Source organism: Mustela lutreola, chromosome 9 (assembly GCF_030435805.1).
Source record: "Mustela lutreola isolate mMusLut2 chromosome 9, mMusLut2.pri, whole genome shotgun sequence".
In the NCBI taxonomy this organism is placed as follows: Eukaryota; Metazoa; Chordata; class Mammalia; order Carnivora; family Mustelidae; genus Mustela; species Mustela lutreola.
In genome coordinates this window covers 105,128,022-105,155,139 of record NC_081298.1, presented here as the reverse complement: position 1 = coordinate 105,155,139, position 27,118 = coordinate 105,128,022, and the positions used below count along the sequence as shown (strand labels likewise).

At 45.5% G+C, this 27,118-nt stretch overlaps 1 protein-coding gene across 1 annotated transcript in view; it reads right to left on the bottom strand.

Annotated features, from left to right (window-relative positions):
- Positions 1-9,948, bottom strand: part of KCMF1 (potassium channel modulatory factor 1) — a 77,552-nt gene extending 67,604 nt beyond the window's left edge. The window contains exon 1 of the mRNA XM_059188237.1: positions 9,783-9,948. Coding sequence (XP_059044220.1) covers positions 9,783-9,798 — 16 coding nt within the window. The 5' untranslated portion in view covers positions 9,799-9,948. The remainder of the gene's footprint in view (positions 1-9,782) is intronic.
- Positions 9,949-27,118: the final 17,170 nt, after the last annotated feature.

The following is a 27,118-nucleotide window of genomic DNA, read 5'->3' as shown; positions in this document are numbered from 1 at the left end:
AAATAACCCCCCAAACTCACATTAAAATCACCCCGAGGCCATTATTTACTCTTCCAATCTTAACAGCCCACAGAGGGATTATACTTTATATACATTTGTAGCTGTTTATAAAGTAGTTTTCTATTGTAATGGTTATATGTTGCTAACATGGGTTTAATAATACTTTTAAAGTGAAAAAGGGGGCGCCTGGGTGGCTCAGTGGGTTAAGCCGCTGCCTTCAGCTCAGGTCATGATCTCAGGGTCCTGGGATCGAGTCCCGCATCGGGCTCTCTGCTCAGCAGGGAGCCTGCTTCCTCCTCTCTCTCTGCCTGCCTCTCTGCCTACTTGTGATTTCTCTCTGTCAAATAAATAAATAAAATCTTTAAAAAAAAAATAAATAAATAAATAAAAATAAAGTGAAAAAGGAAGGTAAAAAAAGTTCTTGGAAAAGAAATTCAAGAAACAAAAATCCAGAATGTTAATGAATGGAGCATTAAGAAGACAGCAATACTCTATCAATATGCACCTAGAAAAAGAGACTGTATGTGATCAAAAAATGTATTAGCAGACCCCAAAAGCACGAGTCTGAAGATGATTCTCAGCTAAGATCAAGTATTTTCAATCCAAATTTAGCATCTGAAGTGTACTAAGTATAAAATATACACTAGATTTTTAAATTTTGTAAGGAAAAAAAGAACATAATTTTTATGTTGATTACATGTTTAAATGCTAATTTGGATATACTAGGTTAAAGTATCAAACTATTTAAATTAATTTCACCTCTCTGGCTTTGGTACTGTGGCTACCAGAGAATTTAAAGATTTATTTGCGAGAGAGCGAGCAAGCGAGCTCGTGCACACACGCAAGTGGGAAAGGAAGAGGGAGAAGGAGAATCTCAAGCACTGATTCCATGCTGAGCATGGAGCCTAACACAGGGCTCAATCTCACAACCCTAAGATCACAGCCTGAGCTGAAACCAAGAGTAGGTCCCTTAACCGTCTGTGCCACCTTGGTGCCCCCCTACCAGAGAACTAAAATTACTTCTGGCTTGCATTAGATTTCTATTGTATAGTGATAGGCTAATCCAATTCTGTAAGTAGACTTGCTATTCCTTCTTCCTTTGGGTGATTTCTAAAAAGCTTATAGAAAATGATATCGAGCAATAAAAGAACATGAAGCTATGTGGTATGGCTGACATGGGACGTCAGGAAAACCATGGGTCAGGTGTTCATCTACTGTCACTTCAGGTCTAATAACCATTTTTCCTAGGGAAGGGAAGATCAGTCCCTCCCCTGTGACCACTATGTATATCCATAGCTATAGCCACACACACAAATTGCAAACTTTACATTAATTTCAAGTTGCAATTAACTGTATCAGAATCCCTAGCTTTTTAGGTTGAATGCAAGATCTCTGATTATGAAAACTACCTGGTTCCCAATTCTCAAACACCCCCAGCTCCCAGTATTTATTTCATTCTTCTAGAAGAGACACATCTATAACAACTCCTTTATTTTTTTTCAAAGTTGTATTCATTTATTTGACAACCTGAGCCAAAGGCAGATTCAACTGACTGAGCCACCCAGGCGCCCCTATTTTTATTTTAAGATTTTATTTATTTATTTGACAGAGTGTGTGCACCTGAGCATGAGTGGGGGCAGAGGGAGAGGGAAAAGCAGGCTCCCTGCTGAGCAGGGAGCCCTGAGATCATGACTTGAACCCAAGTCAGACACTTAACCGACTGAGCTACCCAGATGCCCCTGTAACAATTCCTATAAATAATCCCCGCCTGGGGGCACCTGGGTGGCTCAGTGGGTTAAAGCCTCTGCCTTTGGCTCAGGTCATGATCCCAGAGTCCTGGGATGGAGCCGTGAGTGGGGCTCTCTGTTCAGCAGGAAGTCTGCTTCCTCCTCTCTCTCTCTGCCTGCCTCTCTGCTTACTTGTGATCTCTGTCAAATAAATAAATAAAATCTTTAAAACAAAACAAACAAACAAACAAACAAATCCCTGCCTGTTTTACTGCAATGTCCTTAACTCCTAACTTAGAAAGTTTCTCATTTCCTTATAGTGCCAAACCTCTACAACCATAGAGGACACGAAAGGAGAATACTGGTTGAGGAAGAATACCAAAAAGCAGTTACTGTGTGCTTACTCACTCAACAGTTGCTATATAGCCATTAAGCCTTTGCACCAAAAAACCCTAAACTGAATACAAAATTTAAACATTTTATCCCTTGAGCTGTTTTCTCTCTAAGCATCAAAAAGATACTTATATATCTATGAGGAATAACCTTCTTGAACACAGATTAACATACACAGATGTGTGTTGAGACTACCATAGTCAAAAGACAATACTGTTACAGAAAGAAATGTACTGCCAGGTAGAGTTAGAAGTAATTGAGAAACTTAAATAAAAATAAGCTTAAAAAGAAAAAGAAAAAGGAGGAGGAGATAAATATTGCCAAAACATTAAAATACATACATGATTTAATTACCCCATCATAAAATATAAACTTCAAGGACTAATTCCAGCATACTGGAAAAGAACCACAGCCTGGGCAGCAGGAAAGCATTTAATTCCCAAAGGTGTTTCAAAGCCACTGAATATAATCATCCTGCAGCAAGGGTCAACAACTTGTGGCAAGCTCTGGAGATGACTTTGAGTGGTACTCGAGTGGGAAGCCCATAAATAGCCACTGAATGAATAACTGAATGAATCAGGAAACTCATGCATGGTGTAATTAATATTCAGAACCCACAGCCAGTTAATCTGAAACTAGAGCTAGAAGTAGAACCAAACAGTACCTGAGGCTAATCCCAAACCATTCCCCCAAGAGTCAGTTCCTCTTAAGATTTTTTGTTCTGTGTAGTTTATCCCCCTCTTACGTTTATGAAAGTCCCAAATCCCCTTTCCCCCATTCTCCCTCCTTCTTAACCAGCTCCCCAGATTAAAAAAAAAAAAAAAAAAAAAAAAGACAGCAGTTTCTAGTCTCACCATTTTTTTACAAGAGTAATAACATCTCCAACAATCACACACTAGTGTTCACATAGATGTCTGGCCTCTCACGGCGGGACACTGGGCTCCGTGGTAGGGCACAAAGGTAAGTGTAACACTATACCTACCTTTCAGGGAGCTTCCTGGGGAGGGAAACCAGCAAACAATTACAGCATAAAAAAATGCTTGGAGAATAAGGTAGGCATGCCACTAGAGGGACCCTTAATTTTACTGGGTGGGAGGGGAGGGAACAACAAAAGAAATAAGGAACAACAAAAGAAATAAGTCAACACCAAAAAATAAATTATAATTGAATATGCCTGTGACTGTTGTACTAGCTCAAGTTAGCACTCTAAAGTGACTCTAATGAAAATCCTCTTACTATAAAAAAAAATGAAGTTCATGACACTGGCACTGAGTACCAGCAAGAGAGGGAAAAAAAATAAGCCCTACACAATTCAGCAGGACTTAATGCTAAACCTAATTAGTCATGATGTCAAGAGGCTTCACCCATTTATTGTCTGTCCCTCCTAGCTGAAGGTGACTTGACTTGACGCACTCTTGTGATTCCAGCTGACTTTTTCTAGCAGCAGTGATAGACTTGCAGGGACCCATCCATACTTCTGATATTCCTTGCAGCCAGCAGTGAAATCTTCTGGACTGCTGGGTGGCACTGCAGCCATGGAAGAAATACACTGACCACATAAACGAAGCGGATGGACCCACACTGCTCTGTTACTATTCAGAAAGACAACTAAAACCACCATTAGCAAACACTGTGGGAGGGCAGTAAGAGAGCTAATCGGGATGGCACCCTGGAAGGTGCCTAACCAGAAAATTCATCTCTTGCTAGTTTTGCAGGACACCAAATTTTCACCTCTTGGTGCTCAGCCCTTAGGACATTTCCTCAGGCAAGAAAGTTGGTCTTTTGTTTCTAATTGCCTGTGGCTACAGATCATTTCCAAGCTTCATGCCCAACTTGCCTAAACTTTCCTCTGCCAACACCATCCTGTCCTCTTGCCCTTACCATACCAAGAACATCCTCTTTTCTTGATCTCCCACTTCCTTCCCACGGAATCTAGGTAATGTGTGCCCTTAGAAAACGGTCTGCCTTATCACATATCTCCATCATGGCTAACATATAAAAATTACATTTTTTAAAAAGTTCTGATTGTACACCTCTTAAGGGTTCGTTCTACAAATTCATTTTTAAAAATAAATTTAATTAAAATAATCAAAATAATTTTTTAAGATAATTTTATTTATTTGAGAGAGAGTGAGCGAGAAAGAGGGGAATGTGTGTGTGCAAGCAGGGACAAGCGGACTGCACTCAGCCACAGAGCCCACAAGGGGCTCAATTCCACAATCCTGAGATCATGACCTGAGCCAAAATCAAGAGTCGGACTCTTAATCAACTGAGCCACCCAGGTGCCCCACTTTCCTCATTTTAATGAATAACTTCCGCAACAAAAAAAATCTATACCTTATCATTTAAAAAAAAAAAAAAACTAAAAAATCATGGCTGCTAGGACAACACTAAAATGAATACGGAACAAATCTTTTACAAACAGAGATTTTAATTATGAACAGCATTTTACTTTTAACTCAGGGTGGGGAGAGAACCGCACAAGTACCCGCACTGGAGGGGGTTGGAGAGGGAGAGAGACTATTAGGCTTCACACCCAGTCTGGAGTCCAACAGGGAGTCGACTAGATCTCATGACCCTGAGATCATGACCTGAGCTAAAATCAAGAGTCTGATGCTTAACCAGGCACCCCTTTAACTTTTATGAATATAAAATGTAGGAAATATTTCCTTTGAGTTCATGCTCATGAAAATAACCCCCAGGAATATTTATGCTGTAATTAAAAAACACTATTTCTAGGATAATCCAACAATACCTAACCTTCACTAAAAATAGCTTCTGGACCTCCAGTTTAAAACAAAAACACCAAAAAACCCATAAACTTCAGCAAATGTACTTGGTAAATGTTATAAAGCTAAAGTTTTGAAAATTATGACTCATAAGTGCACGGATTTCTTCATTTTGAAGATATTGCAAGCCTGGTCTAGGGATTTGTTTCACATCAGTTTATTACATTTTTATTGTTAAAAAAAAAAGTTTTCAATCTTTAAATAAGATTGCTGCTAATATATCTTAAAATTCTAAAACTGAAGGGAATTTCTTCCAGATTAAATTTCCAATTTAAAATAAGAAAATTATATTTTCGGACATTTTAACTTAAACATGAATGTCAAAATTTAGGGGAAATGAAATCCAAAATGAGCTTTCTATGAAATCATGAAACTGAAGACCAGAGAAATTAAAATATTTACATTCTTATCTATCCTTTATTGAAAGTCAAGGTAAATATAAGTCACAATTTATTGAACTGAAAAAGCCTTAAATAAGAATGTCATAATCTTTTAACAGATCATAGTTAAAATAAAATAAATGATCTGACATGTTGGTAAAAATCTTTTCAGTGGGAGTCAATTTACTTCGCTTACAGGAAGGCAAAAGTCACCACATTAAAATCACAAGCCAATTACCAATCCTAGTTTTGGAGTTCCCAAATCCTGAAAACAAAATTATTGTACTTCACTCTGGGATCGTCAGCATGTATGCTTTTAGTGTCAGATAACTTTTTTAGAGAAGAGAAAATTTAAATCTTCTAACAAGAGTGACACAATTTTAAAAAATGGTACAACTTTTAAAAGCTAGATTAATGGCCTGCCTACTTCTGTACTTTACAGTTGGAAAACAAACAGTATCAGATGCTTCGGAGAATAATATCAGAACATGACCACCTACCTGTTCACTTACTCGGTATCATTTTTACATATGAGAATTTTTTAAATGCTAGGGGAAATACAAATCCAGGAAAGATAAGGACTCTATCTGAAATCTCAATTTTTTCCAAAATTAAGAGTAGCCCACCAGAAAGTTAAGACGGCACTCAAAGCCAGATTCCCCCTCTGAAGTGCAGAAATCTGGTTAAGAAAAAAGCTGGTAATTATTTTGTTATTAATTCATTTAGCCATTCCATAGGCATGTCTCACATTTGTCTGTGGATGTTGTGCCACTGAACTAAAGATGAGGAGCTGGGTCTCTCATTCATTCACCCCTACATTCCCCGGTTTCTAGCAAAGTGCCCTATACATAGTAGCAACTGAAAAAAGGTTGACTGAATTAAGGCAATACATGTGTTTCAACTGCAGGTAATCAATTAGGCTCAAACTCATGCAAGAACATTGATAATTTCATTTTAGTTAATAAGCACTGAGTAATTTGACGTGTTTAAAATTTGCCCAGCTATTAAATGAATTTCAAGCTCTAAGTAACATTCTTATTTTTCAACAAATTCAAAAGAAAGTATGTAGTGAAACATTAAAAAAATATTCATACAAATAAAAAAGGCAATGATTGGTTTTGCTGGAACTAGACGGTGTTGGCATGGTGAACACAAAGTGACCCAGCACTGAAGTAAAAGGTTTGTTAACATGACAAGAACATTACAAAGAGACGTAGAAGCTGGAAAAATAGAATTCTGGCTAGAAAAGTCATACTGGGCAAGCAGGAAACTTATATATATAGAGTACTGAAGTCTCCACTCAGACAGCGTCTTGAGAAGTTGGGAAGCCTGTATCCCACCCTGAAGAACAATTACTTCTCTACCAAGCTACACAGCGCGGCTAGAAACTGAGGTACAGACCACGGACCAAACCAGTTACTCCCCACTACCATCATCCAAAGGAAATGATGGAATGAATACCGAGCAGAGTGGGCCCTTTACGGGCTCCCAACAATTTCAGTTCCATCAACTCTCTAAAGCTCTAGTTGAGAAAAGAAGTAGGCAAATTATAGCCCACAGGCCAAACTGGGCCAAATTCAGCCACCACGTGTGTTTGTATGGCCTTCAAGCTAAGAATGGTTTCTACATTTTTAAATGGTAAAACAAAGACTCACATTTTATGACACATGAAAATTATATGAAATTCAAATGTCAGCATCCAAAAATAAGGTTTTCATTGGAACAACGCTGTGCTTATTCATTTACATGTGGTCTATAGCTGCTTTTGGACCACAATGGCAGAGATGACAGAGTCCTTCCAGCACATCCAGCCTACAGTATTTACTACCTGGCTGACAAAGTACGCTGAACCCTGGCTAGAGCATTTCTTTACGTTCCTGGTTGCATCTCCTTTCTCAGAGGTGGTCCACTGCTTTGCAAGGTAGAGACTCTAAGCTTGACAGATGTCCATCTTGGGGCTGTGCTGTCCAAAGTTACATCATTACATATAATATCCTGCAACTCTTTAGGGTGGGCACAAAGACAAAGTAACAAATCACATGCATTCGGAAGGCCCTGAAAAGGTAGCATAATCCAAATACATTACAGGCATCACACTTCAGCTCTTTTACCAGACTACTACATCGAGTTCTGGGTCACAGTGTGAAAGGAAATAAGAACCACAGAGAATTTGGAGGTTGGACAGATGATTAAAAGACCACAAAAATCATACCACTAAAGAAATGCTAAAAGAAATGGGATTCGTTTGCCCGAGAAATAGAAAGGTGGGAAAAGAACTACAATAGTGAGGGTGTCAAACTCTACATTTGTTAATAGAGTGAATAGTGGCAGCCTGAACCAATACTCCACAAAACAGATATCTAATGAATTAAATGTGATTCTTAATGAGGCTGCCACTCCTGCCTTAGGCCTTAAAGTAGCCCCTTAAAAGATAATCACTTGTCAAATACTGTACTGTAGGCCTTCAACTGACCAATTATAAGAATGTTCCTTTTTCAGAAACATCTGGCATTATGTTAAGTTACCAGCAAGTGTGCTATTAATGTGCTGAGGTTCAGTAATACTCAAGTAACTAAAAGGTAATGTAAGTTTCATAACCATATGCCTTTCCACAGGGCCAAATAGGGGGAAATGGGCTTAAATTACAGAATTCGTGTTACATTCAAGAATTTTACTCTAAAAGATTACTGAGGGTAAAGGAATCTTCCCAGGACACCATTCAATTAGAATGGAGCTATCTGGATGTTTTTCTGAACCAGAAGAATGGGTCTCAAACCATTCTTCCACTGCTGATTCTATAGTTTTAACTATCCCAGTTCTCATGAGTAAAAGAGCCTGCAGCCATGCTCAGTTTCATTTTGTCTTGAAGGTAGTCAATGTACATACAACTACATATAACATCAACTTTAAGATCCCAAATTAAAATCTGGTCGGAGCTTTGGTAACAACTTCTTTTAAATTCCAGAGATAGAGGATACATTCTCATTAAGTAGGCAAAATTGGGGAAATGGGCATAGTTTCCAAATATTTCTATGAGCCTAAGTACCTTATTATCTCAAAATGTCCAACACTTGCATACTGTAAGTGAAGATGGTATTTAGTTTTGAGCCTTTTAAGATACAGAATCCTTGAACACAATATTCTTTGAGTCAATCTCAACACTGCAATTAATAATACAAATTCTGAAACTTACTCTAAATATAATTTTAACCAATCTGAGTTTTTCAACCTCGAAATTCTAAGGCCTGCATTTCTCTAAGAAAACCCTTGCAGTGGTGTGAAGCACACACTAATCTGACTCACTTAAACTTTCTCCACTCCTACATCACCTATACAGGATTTTAAAATCAGGAGTACACAATACTTGCAAGCCACTTCTACAATCTTGCATTAACCTTACCAGGATAAACTTTTCGCCAAGTCTCTTAACACTTTTTTGTTTATTTAAAGACTTGTGGTAGTGAAACAAAGAAAACACAACCCCCTCCCCCTTTTTCTAAACCATATGGCACTAAATTGAAGTTAACTTATTTTTTACCGGCTCAACGCCTATACATCGGTCCTAAACATGTTTCTCTTTGTGCCCTGGGACTGGGTGAGAACTGTCTGCTTATCTGACTGAACCCCAATCATGTTTTTAGATCGAAAAACAAGTCCAAAACGCCCCCTGACCATTAACAGACCTCACCACGGTCATTTACCAAAACCTGGTTGGGTAGGTAGTGCAGGCAGGGCGAGGGGCCCGCGACCCGCCCGGAGCAAGTCCCGCTCTGACCGGGTGATCGAGCAGGGAGTTTACTCGCCCCAGCCCGGCCGGATCCGCCCCGGGAACTTGGTTACCCGAGCCCAGGGACGCGCCGAGGCCTAGCCGCGAGGCCGGGGCGGGCTCCGAGTGGCGGGGGCTTCTCGCTCCCCGGCCGCAGAGCCTTCCCGCCTGCCCCGCGGTTGCCCGCAGGCAGGGGCACTCGCCGTCGTCTCCCGGCGACCGGACGCGCCTGCCGGGTCCACGGACGGCTCCTCTGTCTCCCGCCGCCGCCTGCGGCCCCGTTCGGCGGCCGCACAGAGCCCTTCCGGGGCGGCGGGAGCGCTAGGCCGCGCCGGAGCCCGCGGCTCCGGGGCCGGCCAGGCGGGCCGCGGCGTCCGGTATCAGTCCCGAGGGCCGGGCTCCCGCCGGTAACGGGCCCCGCCGACTCCCCTCCCCCTCCCCCGCCCCATGACAGTGCAAACCCTCCGGCCGGCCCGGCCGCCCCGCCTCCGGCACCAGGCCCAGCTCAGGGCCGCGGCCGTGGCGGCGGCGGCGGCAGCGGCGGCGGCGGCCGCCGTGCCGCCGCGGCTCTCCGCCCTCGCTCGCTCGCTCCCAGGCCAGGCGCCTCGGGCCCGGCTCGGGCTCGACCGAAGTCTCCGCCGCTTCCCGGCCGCCCTCCGCGGCGCCTGGCCCGGGCGGGGTAGGCCGAGGCCCGGGCGGTGGGGGTGGGGGCGGGGGCTCCTCTCACCTTCATGTCGGGACATCCTAGTTCAGACGGTGGCGGCACGGCCCCTCCCGGGCTCCGGCTGCAGTGTCCCCGGGGGGGGTCCCGGCGCTGCCCGCGCCGGCCGGCCGACTCCCACTCGACTCCCGGGCTCGGCCGCGGGGGCGGGGTGGGCAGGGGAGCGCTCCCGCGGCGGCGGCGGCGGCGGCGGCGGCGGCGGGGAGGCGGCGCGGGGCGGGAATGGGGCCGGGCCTGGCCGGGGCTGAGCTCCTCCAGGAGGCGGGTCCGACGCCGCGGCTCCGCCGGCGCCCGCCGTGACTCGGTCACTCTCGGGCCCGCCGGCTCCCGGCTGCGGCGCGGCGCTCCGCAAATCCCGCTCCTCCCCTCCCCCGGCCCACCCCCCGCCCCTCTCCCCCGGCTCCCGGCCGCCGCCTCCTCCTCCTCTTCCTCCTCCTCCGCCTCCTTCCGCCGCCCGCACGCCGGCCCCGCCTCTCGCTGCCCGCGCCGGGCCCAGCCGCCCGCAGGCCCCGCGGCCGGCGGTCGCGGCGGGGGCGGCGCGGCGCCTCCCCGCGCTCGCCAGCAGGCCGCGGTCGGGCGCCCGAGCCCGGCCTCGGCCTGGCCTGGCCGCCGGCGCGCCGCCGCGCAGCGCGTAGGGAGGAAGAGGAAATGCCCGGCCGCCGGCGCCCGCTGCTCGCCGGTACTGCCGGTCCGCGTGGCCCGAAGGGCGCCCACCTGCCCCGCCGCCCCAGCTCCGTCTGGCCCCTTCCGGGGTCCCGGCAGCGGGCGCCCGCGCCGCTGCGTTGGGCCGGGCTGGGCTGGACTGTCCGCGGTCGGCGGGCGCTGCACGGCGACGAGCTGCGGGCCCCGAGGGGCTCTGGTTCTGGGGAGCGTGGCTGTCCGGCCGGCTGGGGAAGCGAGCGGCGGCCTCCGACCCCGAGGAGAGGCTGCGGACTGCCTGGGGACATGTGTTTGTGTTTCTTTTTAAGCCAGCTGCTCGGGACGGAGAGGCTGCTGGCCTCCGGTGGTCGTCGGGTGTTGCCCGGCCGGTCTCTCGCGGTCGAGAGAGGGCGTGGGCGCGGGAGGGCGCGGGAGGCGGCCGGGCTTGGCTACTGTGCTCCGAGGCAGGCTCCTCGAGAACCATCTCTTTGAAGACTCTGCCCCCGCCAGTCTGGGTGTCCGACGGCCCCCGCGCAAAGTTTGATCCAGCACTTTGGCTCACCCTCAGTGCGCTGCTTGGAAAACTGTTGGGGGCGGGGGGTGTTTTCCTTTTTTTTTTCCCCCTGACCGTGAACCACTTTACCGTTTTCATTTCTCTTTCACACTTTTACCCTCTTGTCAACTTTGTTTTCAGGCTTATTAATTCAACGAACATGCATACTGCCCCTTAACACGTGTTCGTGGTAGCGTGGTTTTGTTGGGAATAGACCCATGCTTTGGAGTCAAGACAGATCAGCCAACGGATTCTGGTTCTGATATCCTCTGTGTAGCCTCGGACAAATTATTTAACCTTGCTGAGCCTCCGTTTCATTGTACTATGTTTGGTTTTAATTTATCCTTTTATATTTGAAGTTGTTCTTGGTTTTTTTGGTGTGCATGTGTGTGTGTAAAATTAATCCTGTCTCTAGGCTAAGGCTACTACTCTTAATCCCGCATTACTAGCTGTGTGACCCGGGGCAAATGACAGCCTTCCTGTGCCTTGATTTCCCCATCTTTAAACTGAGCATGATTACAGATGATATTGTGTCTAATAATGATAGTAATGAGGAGGTATTTGGAGGATTAAGTGCTGAAATGTACATGCAATATCTAGCACAGGACATAATAAAAATAGTGTTTGTTATCAAATTTAATTAAATTTGGTTTTAAGGCACTTTTTGATTTCAAACATTTTGAAAAGCTCATCTTTAAGTCAAGAAATAGCTATTAGGACACTCAGATCTATGCAAGGACTGTATTTGGTAGTAACTAGTGATAGATATCAGCCAAATAAGGTTTAAACAAACAAGGATTTAAACAAAAACTTTGTCACCAGAAATATTTCCTTTGCACTTTGGGAGCTTTTGCCTAAATTAAATCCAGCACAGTGGTTAAAGAAAGCGGTCCATCCAGGCCATAATTGGGGTTTAGTGGAATAGAGAGAACTGTGCTTCCAACAGGGCTGGCTAACACTTAAACTGAATGCTTACCTGCATCTTCCTAAGCACTTACAGTATTGGTGTGTCTGATCCTTGGTACCAAACATGGGCTTCTGTTTCTTGTGCTGTAAAGGTGAGGACAACACCACCCTACAGTTTCGTGAGTGAATGATGTCTGTAAATATCTTAAGACACAGAGGTTAAGGCATTGTCAATAACAGTCAAAGCATGCTGGAGTAGGTAGGAGAATGAACAAAAATATTGCACTCAGGAAGGAATAAGAGTAAGTATAGAGATTTAGTTTTTGTTTGGAGGGTTATCTAATTCTGTTTAGGAGAGCAAACAGGTAAGTGTCTAAAACTCACGGGAACATCAGATCTTTGATAGTTACTCCATTGTTTTCAGTTCGTCAAAAGAAAGAAAAGTGACTAAGGGCTGTTCTTTGCATAAGACTAAGCAAGAATATTATAGTTATTTAGAGTTTTCTTGGCTGCAGGAAACATTTTCTCAATTCAGTTGAAGGTCAGGCCCTTCAATTGAAAACAACCTGCTTGCTGTCCTGCCATATGGGATATTTTATTTCTGAAAAGATGAAGTGCTTATACCAAACTATCTATCAGATGATTTCTGTTCTCTAGAAATGGTCCCTCCAGTCCTTTCTTTTCCCAGTATTTCCTCGCATTCTTCCAGGTCCTTACCTTGCCAGCCCATCTTCCATACCATGGCCCAATTCTGTTCAGTTAAAAGAAGCTAACGCATGGAAACCCTGGTGAAATCTGAAATCGGTCTGTAGTCTGGTTAATTGTATCGTGCTAACATCCACTTCCTGGCTATGATAATTTTCTGTAGTCCTATAAAATGTTACTACCATTGGAGGGAGTCAGGGGAGTATACGTGGGCCCTCCCTGCAACTTCCTGTGTGTGTAATTATCAGAGAAAAATAATTGTAGACAAATCAGGGGCGCCTGGGTGGCTCATTGGGTTAAAAATTGTAGACAAATCAGATAATTGCCTGCCACTGAGGGGCCTGGGATGGGGATTGACTACAGAGAGAACTTTGAGAGGTGATGGGGATATTTTAAGTCTTGATTGTCTTTTTTTTATTTTTATTTTTTTTAAGATTTATTTATGTCAGCACAAGCTGGGGCAGCAGCAGGCAGAGCAGGCAGAGGGAGAAGCACATTCCCCATTGAGCAAGGACCCCATGTGGGACTCAATCTTAGGACCCTAAGATCATGACCCGAGCCAAAGGCATACACTAAACCAACTGAGCCACCCAGCCATCCCAAGTCTTGATTGTATTAGTGTTACTGAATACATTTGTCCAAGCTTAAAGAACTACGCACCCAGGAGGGTAAAGTTTACTTCTATATAAATTATACCTCAAAACTGACTTGAAAAATAGGAAAGCAAGCTCTTGTCACCTCAGCCTCCTATGGCCTATCAGAATGAAATTTAACTTGTTTAAGGCCCAACATCCTCCATCTGCCAGTGTACCCTGTGCTGTTTATACTCTATTGATTCCTGCCCCCGAGCCTTTGCACGTGCTCTTCCTTTCACTTAAAGAGAGCACAGGAAATTCAGGCCCAAGTTCAGATTCCCTGTACTCTGTTAAGCCTTCCTTGCCTCCCATTAGGCACAGTAGTACCTTCCTCTGCTCCGTTCTCACTGTGTGCTGTAATTTTTAATTAGATTTCATCTCTCAGCTAAACTCCAGGGTAGGCACTCATATGATTCATTTCTATCTCTGGGATCCAGTAGCGTTGAATGAGTGAGTGAGTGAGTGAATGAATGAATGATTGAAAACTAGAAGAATGCTTATTAAAGTGTGGTCCAGTGTCCTCAAGACCTTTCTAGAAGGTCAGTGAAAATGCTTGGATTTTATATACTTCAAACAGCACACCTCAATAGATTGAATGCAGAGGCAGATAAGGTCACCCAGCTATCTTCAGTTAGGCCAAACGTTAAAGATATTTGTAAAACCAGCAAACATTGTCACACCTCCAAATGTTTTTGTTTGGGAAAATTGTTATTTTTCTTAAAAATACGTTTAAAGTGTAAAGTGATTCTGAAACCAAAACACTTAAGAATCTCTAAAGGTAGAGATTCTTACAACCCCCTCGTTGGAATGAGAGATAATGATATGGACGATTAGTAGTGCTCTGGTATGGGTAGCAGGCATTGTTAAAATCCCTTTAGTTAGGGCACCTGGGTGGCTCAGAGGGTTAAGCCTCTGCCTTCGACTCAGGTCATGATCTCAGGGTCCTGGGATTGAGTCCCACATCGGGCTCTGCTCAGCAGGGAGCCTGCTTCCTCCCCTCTCTCTCTCTGCCTGCCTCTCTACCTGCTTGTGATCTCTGTCTGTCAAATAAATAAATAAAATCTTTTTTAAAAATAATCCCTTTAGTTACTTTATGGGTGCTAGTATATCTTTATCTTACTCATAAGGCAAGTGAGGCACAGAGAAGTTAATTGACAGCCACATACCTAGTCACTGCTAGAGCCAGGATCTGAGCCGCTGTGGTGCCAGAGGCTCTGCTACTAACTAGTTTTCTTCCACCTCCTTAGAGGACTGGAAAGGTTCAGAAAAGCTTGTGCTATTTGGTAACCTCACCCCTTGTACGCTCTCTAACCTCATAGTCACTGCAAGAGTCACTAAGGCCTTGAACTTGCTTTGCAATTTTAAAAAATATATATATTATTATTATTTATTTGACACAGAGAGATAGCACAGCAGGGGGAGCAGGAGTGAGAGGGAGATGGAGAAGCAGGCTCCCCTTTGAGCAAGGAGCTCGACCTAGGGCTCAATCCCAGGACACCGGGATAATGACCTGAGTTGAAGGCAGATGTTTAACCAATCGAGCAACCCCAGCAACCCTGCTTTACTGTTACTGTTTCAAATAATGCCATCCTGAGTACTTTCAAGCATGGCCTTGCAATGCCTTGGTTTCAAATCTAGCCATGTGTACCTACGCTTCACCTAGTCCCATCTCATGACCATACCCGGAACTTGGATATACAACTTCCTGTTTTATTATAACTTCCTGTTTTTTCAGTTTTCTTAATCTACCACTATATGTATACTTTTACTTATTTAGAATCCCAAACCCTCAGATTTGCCATTTGGCCCTTATTTTTTCTTTTAACCCCAAACTCTTCCTGATACAGCAGGTGCCCTATCTGCAACTCAAGGTATTCTCATTCATGACCTTTGACATTTTTGTTTTTAAGATTTTATTTATGTATTTGACAGAGATCACAAGTAGGCAGAGGCAGGCAGAGAGGGGGAAGCAGGCTCTCTGCTGAGGCAGAGAGCCAGATGTGGGGCTCAATCCCAGGACCCTGAGATCATGACCTGAGCCAAAGGCAGAGGTTTAACCCATTGAGCCACCCAGGCGCCCCTAGTTCCTCGTTTTCAAGCTACATCAGCTCTGCAAACTTCCTGTCCTGAATCACTTGCATGACTCCATTTCTCCCCGCCTGTATCTGATTAGGGTGTAGAACATAGCATTAAAAAATGATGGAAACGTATTGGGGGGGGTGGGGTGGAGAGCTGTTAAAAAAATCTAGTGGGTCCAACTGCAGCTGGACCTCTGTTCAGTAGTCCATGTCTTTAATCAGCCATCTATCATTCTCAGATTACTATAAACCTTCACTTGCCTTCAGTTGCTTATGCATTTATATCCCTAATGTATAACCTCACCTTCTAATCACAAAGTAAAGTTTTAAAAAGCAAAAACAGGTGGCACCTGAGTGGCTCAGTGGGTTAAAGCCTCTGCCTTCGGCTCGGGTCATGATCTCAGGGTTCTGGGATCGAGCCCTGCATCAGGCTCTCTGCTTGCAGGGAGCCTGCTTTCTCCTCTGCCTCTCTGCCTACTTGTGATCTCTGTCAAATAAATAAATAAATATTTTAAAAAATAGAATAAATAAATAAAAAGCAGGAAGGGGCTCAGTGGGTTAATCCTCTGCCTTCGGCTCAGGTCATGATCTCAGGGTCCTTGGATCTTGCCCTGCATGGGCTCTCTGCTCAGCGGGGAGCCTGCTTCCCACTCTCTCTCTCTGCCTGCCTCTCTGCCTACTTGTGATCTCTCTCTGTCAAATAAATAAAATCTTAATAAATTAATAATAAATAAATAAAAAGCAAGAGCATCTTGGCACTACGAGCCCCTAGGGGAATCTGTCCATGTGTATCCTGCTGCCTCACACCCTCGCTCCTGTCCCAGAAGAACTGAGATGTCTCTTGGTTCAATCCCACCTCTGCTTAGGATTCCACTTCAACCCTTCTTGGCTCACTCTCCTTTAGCCACCCCCTTAACATCTGTACTTCCAACTGCTCAGCCTCCCTGGTTCATTTCCCTTGTCCAAAAACACTCCAATGCTATACTCCCTCTGGCTACTGTCCTGTTTCTCTCCACAGTCAGACTTCTTGGAAGAACTATCACTTCTCAACTTTATCACCTGATGCATCTGGCTGATGGGTGTCTAAGGCTGTGAGTCACTCTCATTTATCTATGACACCATTGCTCACACTGCCTGCCATGTCCGTGCTCTTCCTCCATCTCCTACTGAGTTGAACAGAGTCACAATCAGCCTCGTCAGTCACCCAAGATGAAACCAGCAGTCCTCCTAGACTTCCCTCCCATTTACCTCTCATGGCCAATCAGTCACCGGCAGATTTTACTCATGAAACATTGGTCAGGTTCACTCCTTTTTCCATGCGCATGGTGGCCAAACCACTGCAGGCCACTCCCATCCCTCTCTGAGACTCAGAGTGATCCTGACTTCTTACCACTCATCACACTCCCATCCACTGTCCTTCATACCATTTCCAGTTGCCTTTTTTCATTTTCTGACTAAATTTTTAAATCTGTAAGGGTTGCCTATTTGGCTCAATCAGCAGGATACGTGACTCCTGATCTCAAGGTCATGAGTTCAAGTCCCATGTTGGAAGCAGAGCCCACTTAAATAAAACAAAAATCTGTAAAAGTAATGCATGTTCTTTGAAGAAGTTTTGGAAAATACAGAAAAGCATTTTAAAAATTGCATACAATCTTAGCACCCAGAGATTTTTTAAAAAATTATATTTTGAGATGTTTCCTTCTTAGGGCTATTGTTCAGAATCACGGACTGCATCATATTCCACTGCTTAAAGCCTTCAACGGCTCACCTTCAATGTTCCCTCTTACGATAACCCAAATGCCCACCAAGGTCTAAAGTCTTTATAGGCCTGCTGCACTGCTCCAGCGGTCTACTGGTTCCCGCCCTAGGGGCGGTGTTCTCCACCACGCAGTCAGTGTTAAGTGGGTTGCCCTGGCTCAGTGTGGTCTCCTTTTCTCCTTTCAGGGACTTCACATTTGCTTCTCTGGCATGTCTGTAGCTAATTCCTCCTGTGACAGGCTTAACTTAAGGTCATCTTGGAGAAACCTTTCCCAACCATTCTATCTCATAGAAGATGTCTTCCTCCTACACACTGATTTTTTTTTTTAAATGTCCTGTTCCGGGGCTGCCTTCGGCTCAGGTCATGATCTCAGGGTCCTGGGATCGAGTCCTGCATCGGGCTCTCTGCTCAGCAGGGAGCCTGCTTCCTCCTCTCTCTCTCTGCCTGCCTCTCTGCCTACTTGTGGTCTCTCTCTGTCAAATAAATAAATAAAATCTTTAAAAATAAATAAATAAATGTCCTGTTCCTTTTTTTTTTTTTTTAAGATTTTTAAAATTTATTTGAAAGGAAGAGAGCACAAGCAGGAGGAGCAGCAGAGGGAGAGGGAGAAGCAGGCTATCCGTTGAGCAGGGACTCGACTCGGGGCTCGATCCCAGGACTCTGAGATCAGAACCTGAACCAAAGGCAGATGCTTAGCCAACTGAGCCACCCAAGCCCGCCAGTCCTGTTTCTTTTCTTAATATTTATTCATAAGAATTGTTACAACCATTACAAAACAGGATTTCAAGAGCCATAGGCTCTTTCCCATTCTTGGGTGCAGCAGTCCCGCTTCAAGACATTTGGCCTATTTGAATCATGACTGATACATGCAAAGTAGATACAAGGAAGTTTATCACAATGTTCCTTTTTAATATTTAAAACTGAAGACAGTCTAAATAAATTACGCTTTATACAAGCCCAAAGCAGCTAGAAGTATATTTGTGGTACATTTTCAGTGAGAAAAGCAGGTTTCAAAAACATATGATCCTTTTCTAAATGGCATTATGCCATTTTTTAAAAATATAGACTGTATACATACCAGATTCTTAATATGGTTATGGGGGCATAGCATGAATGATGTATGTTATTTGTTTAATACATACTTATCAAGAGTTTATATGTCCACCAAGGACACAAGGATGAGAAGGAAAACCATGTTCCCATCCTCAAGATATTTACATTCTGGTGACAAAATTAATTGAATTGACTCACTGTTCTGATAAGTATTTTGAGAGCTCCTGATGCAGGTGTGAAGGGCCTTAGTTTTGAAATTTTCTATAATGAACTTATACTAGTTTCATTGCTCTTTCGTTTCTTTTTTCTCCTTTAATGTTTAGTAAAAGAGATAGGCATTGAAGGGCACCTGGGTGGCTCAGTCAGTTAAGCATCTGACTTCAGCTCAGGTCATGATCTCAGGGTCCTGGGATTGAGTCCCGAGTTGGGCTCCATACTCAGTGGGAGGTCTGCTTCTCCCTCTCCCTCTGCTCCCCCTGCTCAAGCTCTTTCTCTCTTTCTCTCAAATAAATAAATAAAATCTTAACAAAAAATAAAGGTTGTCATTGAAATAAATAAGAGGTAGAAGGTGGTAAGTGGAGCGCAGTCTAGAGCGAAACGAACAGCTCTGATTGTGATTGTTTTTGAAATCAGAGAGACACCAGCATGTTTAGAGGCTGAGGGGAAGAGGTGTGCTCCTATGTTGTGTTCAACATGTCAGTGTTCAAGTGGGGCAGGGGAAGGATAGAGTGGGAGGAGCCCAGATGAAGCTTGCCTTCACACTTCATCCTCTGCTGACAGTTGTCAATGGAGATAAAGTCAGTTTGGGTTACAGAGGGAAGCTGTGACAGTCCTGCCTCATGACCTCCATTTTCCCAAAGTGGAAGGTAAGGTCATACCATTTTGGGCCTCTGTGCCTGTAAGTTTCTACTCCTTCCTTTAAAAATCAGCTGCAGAGGGGCGCGTAGGTGGCTCAGTGGGTTAAAGCCTCCGCCTTCAGCTCAGGTCATGATCCCAGTGTCCTGGGATCGAGCCCCACAACCAGCTCTCTGCTCAACAGGGAGCCTGCTTTCCTCACTCTCTGTCTCTGCCTGCCTCTCTGCCTACTTGTGATCTCTGTCTGTCAAATGGATAAATAAAATCTTAAAAAAAAAAAATCAGCTGTAGAGCTCTGTCCTTGTGACCCACTTCCTGACTTCTTCCTTCAAGTGTGCTGGGGCTAGATGCAGTAGAGTCACCTTGGGGAAATGGGGCTTGTTGCCAGTCCCTGAACATGCCCATACAGTCAGAATTCTTAAGAGGTGGGGCCCAAGATCTACATTTGAAAGAACACCCATGGGGAACCCCAGTGGCACCATAAAATGGAGAATCACCCCCCTAAGTGCTCCTAATTCATTTTGCAACTGTCCATTATTGAAATTAAACTATTCCCTTCCCCCACCGCGCTACTATTGGGAAGGAGTGTCTCTTCATTTTCAGGCTTCTAGTACAGCCCGGCCTTAGGTAGGATAGGAGAGCGGGCTTGGGTTTTGTGAAAGCCATTTGTGAAATGAATAATGTATCCAAATCTGGGGCTTAGGTGTCCTGACCTCCAACCCGCAACCTCCCTACTCCACCTTAAGCCGCTGAATTCTCAGGAAAGTATTTCCTGCTTTGACTCGTCTAAAAATCCCATGCAAACTTAACCTCACACAAAGAGAGACCCTGAGAACAATGGGGCTTATGGAGGCTTGTTTGAGAAAATTCAAAGTGTAGCGGGGCTGCAGGAGAGCCAGAGCAACGGGCTCCAGGGGTCCCAAACCAGGCTCTGCCACTTACCTGCTGACAAAATCCAAAGGCAGAGAAACTGCGGGGTGGTGAGAACGGAAAGGGATTTATTTCAGAGAGGATAAACCCAGGAAGACTGCAGACTCGCATCTCAAAGGCTGTCTCCAAAGTGCTGAAAATATTTCCAGGTCTTATAGGTGGGGAGGGAAGGTCAAGTTACCTTTGTCTCGGGGTCAATTGCAGGTGGGGTCTTGCTGGCTCAGGACCATGCTTATTGCTTGAAGGGGTAGTTTGTTGTTGTTGTTTTTAAGATTCTTTTTTTTTTTTTTTTATTTGACAGAGAGAGAGATCACAAGTAGGCAGAGAGGCAGGCAGAGGGAGAGGGGGAAGCAGGCTCCCTGCTAAGCAGAGAGCTTGTGGGGCTCAATCACAGGACCCTGAGATCATGACCTGAGCCAAAGGCAAAAGCTTAACCCACTGAGCTAACCAGGAGCCCTCAAAGGGGTAGTTTTGGTTCCCTTCAGGGGATGCTTTGTCCTCAGGGTCTAGAGATAAGCTTGAAAGAAGAAGTTAACTGGGAAGTTTGAGGTCAGAACAGAGGTGGTCGAAGTCCTCTTTCAAAAGTGAAGAGCTCAGAAGTAAACTGAGTAGAATCAACACGAGTTTATAGGAACAAGCACCTACAGGCGGTGTCTATTCTGTGTCACCCAAGTCTCCCCCAAACCCATCAAGGAGTTAAAACGTACCCTGGAAAAGAGCCCTGGAATGCAGCAGTTAAGATGGGTGCTTGGGAGGTGGAGTCCTGCAGAAGTCTTGTGTGTGACTTGCCTGGAGAAATTACAGGGTATCCCCCACACTACCCAAGGATAGACATGCTCTGATTCTTTTGGCTAGTGCTGTTCCCTGAGAGAGAACTAGTCCAAGAGAATGACTGTTCATCTTAGGAGAAATCGTGGTATCTCCTAAGAACAGTGAATCCTCTTTCTTTAATCAGAGACTTTATTGAGCACCTTCCATCATGGGCCTGGGGCTGGACTGGCTGCCAGGGATGTGACAGTGGGCAAACAGACACTGTACCTGCCCTGAAAGGACTCCCGCATTGTTCTTGCTCACTCACCCGACTCCCAGCCTATAATTTGGTATGCTTTGCGGATTTGCCTGGCAAGGCACAGGACTCAGCAAGCGACCAGAGCCAGCTGTTTTGCCAGCAGGCCTCCTGTGCTCACACTAATAGCATTCTTGCTTTGAATCATCTGTGACATGGGTGAATGTGAAGCGGTCTTTCCTAGAGTGTTGTCTCCTCTGGACAGATGGCTATAGAGCTGGGCCTGCTGGTGGGCTTGATGCGACAGCCCTGCCCCAGGAAGCCCAGCAGTGGAGACTGGCCAGCCTCCAGCGGCTCTCCATTACTGCAGCACCCCCATCAGGATTGCAGGTGTCCTTTCCTGCCCCGAAGGCCCCCAGAGAGGTTATTGAGGGGATTCTTGGAACCTTGAATTCCAAAGAGCTTAAGTCAGAGAAGGGAGGGCCCTGGGCTGACCTGGAAGGAAGAGGGAGCAGGGGCAGCTGATGGTAGCGGAGAACAGTGGACATAATGGGAACAGACTCTGGACTGGCCACACTTGGGACTTTGAGGACAGCCCCCAGATTCTTAGTTCCCCTGAGAGAGACCTCAAGAGCCAAAACCAAGATCCTTAGCCCCTAAGTAATTCCTACAACTGGCACTTAACAGACCTGGCTCTGGAAAACTTTCACTCAAGAGATGATCTGCGTTTGGGTGCCTGAGGTTTACGTATTTCTGAGGGTCAACTCTGAAGAGAGAAACACAAAATTAGACACAGGGCATTAGAAGGCCCTGTTTCAGGAAGCAAGGGACCCATAAGCTTCAACTTCAATAGTTTCACAGTAAATCCGTCTTTGCGTTCAAGTTAGAGGAGGAAAAGGATCGGGTGTCTCTGATCCCAGAGGATCAGAGGTTTTCTCTGGATGTGTAAAGGAAAGAGGGAGGCAGGAATGAGAGCAACTTTAATGTTTTACTTCCTTGTTCTTATTGATCACATTTTTTTCTTCATCCCCCATACCCAGCTATAGGTCTAAATGTTAGACTGAGCTGTTCAGGGATGGAAATCATTTGTCATTCATCTCTGAATTCCCAGTACTTCACACACAGCAGAAGCCAAGTATTTGTTGAAAGAATGAATAAATGAGTGGATGGATGAATGAGTGAATGAATGAATGAGTGAGTGAATGAGCAAATGAATGAGTGAACTCGCCCTGGACTCTCAGAATTGACAGTCTTGTATATCCCTCTCTCCCTTCCTTCTTGACCACCTGCCGGAGGTGGCACGAACTCACAAAAGAGCATGAGCTCTAGAGTCACACCTGAGTTTGAATCCCAACTTTGCCACACACTGTCACAAGACCTTGGGCAGATTACCCATCTCTCGGCCTCAGTTTCCTTATCTGCAAAATGGGGCCGGTAACACCTCTCTGCCAGATTGTGGGACTCAGAAGTGTATATAAAGAGCCTGGTACCTGGTAGGCCTCAATCAGTGGCAGCTGTCCTGTTATTTAAATCAAGGGTTGGCTGGCTGCAACCCATGGGCCAAGGTGGCTCCACCGCCTTCTTTGTAAATAAAATTTTATTGGAACACATGTTTTTGTTACACATTGTCTATGGCTGCTTTTGTGATACAAGGACAGAATTGAAAAGCTATGACAGAAATGATGTGGCAACCGAAGGCTGATCTTTACCATCTGGCCCGATACAGAAAAAGTTTGTCAACCTCTGGTTTAGGCCTTCCTTACTTCCAGCTTGTAGTACTGACTCCTAACTGTCAATGGAAAAAGCTCTAGAAAGCTCTAGAAAGGCTTTAGAAAGCCTTTGGTCTTCCCCCGAATTCTGCTCTCTTGATTCAGCGGCTGGAGGTTTTTCTAAAATACAAATCCCATTAGGGTTTTACTCCCTCAAACCCCTTTGTTGGCTCCTTACTTTCTGCAACTCCCAAGTGGACCCTCCAAGATTTTTCATGACCTGGTCCCATTCTTTTTCTGCAGCCCTGTCTCTTCCTTCTCCCTCTCCCCTCCGTGTCCTGCACCCCAGCCACAGAAGACCAAAGATCAGGTCAGTGGCTCGTGCAGCTCCGGAGTTCTGCCCCACCCCCTCTCTAGGATGTCCTTTTCTCTGTTCTCCCCTGGCTCCTCTGGGAAGCCTGTTCTGGTCTCCTTCTCTCTCTCTTTTTTTTTTTTTTTTTTTTAAAGATTTTATTTATTTATTTGATAGAGAGAGATCACAAGTAGATGGAGAGGCAGGCAGAGAGAGAGAGAGAGAGAGGGAAGCAGGCTCCCTGCCAAGCAGAGCCCGATGTGGGACTCGATCCCAGGACCCTGAGATCATGACCTGAGCCGAAGGCAGTGGCTTAACCCACTGAGCCACCCAGGCGCCCCTGGTCTCCTTCTCTTATATTCTCATATAAAGCAGGCCAAGTGAACTATGCTGCAGTAACAAACAACCCCAAATGACTTAAAACTACAAATCAGTTGAACAAAGAATAAGATATACACAAGTGTCCCACTCCCATAGTGCTCAACAAGCAGGGATGTGGGATTTTTTTCCTCCAAAGAATGGAGAAAAAACCCAGCTTAGCCTTTTTGTTTTCTTTTATTTTTTTTTGTAAAATGCATGCAATGCCTACTTTATTAACAGATACTTGTCATTTTGTCTGAAACTTGTTATTTGGGCACTTATAGAAGTTGTGGTTGATAAACAATTATAAAAGGAGAACTTCATTTAAGGAAGAAAGACTAGAAAGTCTGGAAAGATGAACTGTAACTTAAAGGCCATGCTTAGAACTGCTTTTGGCCGCAGGGAGAACTCAAGCAATGTTAGCTCACAGCTGGCCCACTGCTGTTTTGCCTAAATCCACTTCTTGAGCCAGTCCTCAAGGTGGGGAGTACAGGAGTAGCCTCAGCCCGGGCTCGTGGGGTTGAGTGGGGAAGGAAGGCAGACCCAGCCTCCGTCTGAGCTGGAGTGATGCCTTCATTAGTACCCTCTTCCCAGCAAGGCATAAAACCATGGTTGACCTGCTCCCAGTGCCACATGGGGAGTTTCTCCAGGACTGTCTCCTCATTCTGAAAGCACTCACCCTATCCTGATGTCTCTAGTTCTTTTTTTTTTTTTTTTTTTTTAAGATTTATTTATTTGACAGAGAGAGAGAGCACAAGTAGGCAGAGAGGCAGGCAGAGGGAGAGGGGGAAGCAGGCTCCCTGCTGAGCAGAGAGCCTGACGTGGGGCTCGATCCCAGGACCCTGAAACCATGACCTGAGTCAAAGGCAGAGGCCCAACCCACTGAGCCACCCAGGTGCCCTGACGTCTCTAGTTCTTGTCCTGCCCCCTGATACTCCGTTTCTGCTGAGCCCCTTCAGACTGGCACCTTGGAGGGTCTCCCTCTGCACCGCTCTGCGGCCCATCTACCCACCTTCATTCCACGGCACACGTTGGGAGCAGACTCAGCTCTGCCAGCTCTGGGCTGATTCCTGAGCTCCTATGTTGCCATATCCGTGTCTTTGCTTTATACTCTGACCCCAGGGGTCTCCGGCCCGGGGACACCTACTGAGCCTACATGTTTCTGAAATCATTGCTTTCCCTGCCTATGATCTACATCCTTGGCTTGGCTTTTTGTTTGGGGACCCCCTGTGATGGGTTGCTCTCTTCCCTGCCCTCCCTGTGGACTGGATCTTTGACTCTGACCACTATCCAGAGCCCTGAGTCCAGCCCCTGTTCTCCCAGGCACCACCCTATCAAGACCTCTTGGAAAACCAGGCTTGGAAGGCCATATCAGCACCATCCCTGAACTCCAGGGCCATTTTGTCCCTCACCCTACATACTTCTGACCCCATCTTACTTGACGTGGAGCCCCAAGAACTCTCAATGTAGACCTGATTAAATTTATTGTGCTTTATTGGGATTATTTGTTGTAGCATCGGCCCCTCTGTGGGGTGCTGAACACAGTCTCCTTTTGGGAACTTATCTCCCACTCTCACTTCTTTTCCAATCCCAGTCTGTGCAACCTGGTTCCTGATTTTGGGTGTCCCCGGGCTGCAGACTCCTGGGGTCAGAGTATAAAGCAAAGACTTGGGTAAGGTAACACAGGAGCTCAGGAATCAGCCCAGAGCTGGCAGAGCTGAGTCTGCTCCCAACATGTGCCGTGGAATGAAGGTGGGTGGATGGGCCGCATAGCAGGTGCAGAGGGAGACCCTCCAAGGTGCCAGTCTAAAAGGGCTCAGCAGAAACAGAGTGTCAGGGGGCAGTTGGTTCTTTGTTTCTCTGTTACTGAACACTATCCTGGGCTATCCTCTAAATATCAGGCTTCTGAGTTTTCTTTTTCTTTTTTTTTTCTTTTTTTAAAGATTTTATTTATTTATTTGACAGAGAGAGAGATAGGTAAGTAGGCAAAGAGGCAGGCAGAGAGATGGGGGGAAGCAGGCTCCCGCTCTGCAGAGAGCCCAATGCGGGGCTCGATCCCAGGACCCCGAGAGAGATTTATTTGAGAGAGAAACAGACTCCCCCCTGAGTGGAGAGGCCAAGGCGGAACTCAGTCCCAGGATCCTGGGATCACGACCTGGATGCTTAACTGACTGAGCCACCCAGGCATCCCAGGCTCCTGAGTTCTCTTTTGATTCTTTTGAACCTGGAGCCCTGTGCTCTCAAACTACACCCCTGGGGCCACCACCCCAGTATTGGGGCCAGCTCTTCAGAACTCTCATGGGGAAACCTCAGAGACCCCTGGTCTACGAGTATAAAGAGTGGCTTCTCCCACCTAGTAAAGTTTATTCACTTATGGAAAGCATTCAGTTTAGTGTCTGGCCCAGGGTAAGCCTATCTAAGTGTTATTTATTGTTCTTGTTGCCATTCCCCTGTAATTAAAATAGACAAGGTCTGTTCTCCAAGGAGGAAGGCATACATAACAGCCAAAAATAGTAAGCCATACTTTAAAAGTTTACGGACACCCCCCAACTCCTGCTATGTTGCTTCAAACCATGCTCCCTGTAATTGGCAAGTAGGACTCATCTTGAACTTTCATGAGCTAGGAGTGCTCAGGAAATAGGTCAATAGACCTATTCCTTTGGCTTTACCTCCGTTTGTGATCCAGTGATCCCTTTTATCCAATCTGGTGCCCCTATGAAGTCATCTCTCCTTCCCCTCACTACAAGTGACCCTCCATCAGAACAAAGACTGAGGCTTGCTAACTGCCCTTCCCTAATGACCTGGCAAAGTGTGAAGGGCTGGTAATTTAGAGAATGTCCAGAACCTACTGGCTCCTTTGACAATGAATGAACTGTGGGCATTGGGCATCTCTTAGGCCGGGAATTGGACTCCCATGTACAAGGACTTTGAAATAGGAAAATACAGGAGTGAACCTCAGATGGAGAAGCTGCTCGAGTGTTGCTGACGAACTCTCGGACCAGAGGACTTCTGCGACTAAGGCCACGTGGCCACTGGGCAAAGTCAGTCTGAATGTCAGCTGCGAATAGACAAAAAGGAGGAGGAAATTTACCGAAGGGAAGAACAAATTTTTTTTTTTTTTTTTTTTTTTTTTTTAAAGATTTTATTTATTTATTTGTCAGAGACAGAGGGAGAGAGAGCAAGAGAGCACAGGCGACAGAGAGGCAGGCAGAGGCAGAGGGAGAAGCAGGCTCCCTGCCAAGCAAGGATCCTGATGCGGGACTCGATCCCAGGACCCTGGGATCATGACCTGAGCCGAAGGCAGCTGCTTAACCAACTGAGCCACCCAGGCGTCCCGGGAAGAACAAATTTGAAAGAGAAAAGTGGTGGCTTTCTAAGAGCCTGGTCCTGTGCCTGGCCCAAAAGAATAATGTATGAAAAAGAGCATGAACAGATGAATGAATTCAAGGAGGAAAGGATAGAGAAGGAAAATAAAAGACACTATCAAACCATAAATAAATAAAATAAAATAAATAAAATTAAATTAAATTAAATAAATGAGTCAAGAGCAAGATTTGGCTTCCGGTGACCTGGGACCTTCCTTCCCTGCCTCCCACCTTCCTTCCCTCACTTCTCTCTTTCTCACTCTTTCTTCTTTCCATTGCTGAAGTGGTGCTGTCTCTTGTCCATACGAGGGTGACAGTTTGGCTGAGCAAGGCACCGTGTGCAGAAAGAAAACCAGAGGGTTTGGTCTGAAGGGCTGCGTGAGGCCTGCAAGGTCTAGGGGAGAAGCACAGTCGGAAGCAGTCCTTCAGTAGCAAGG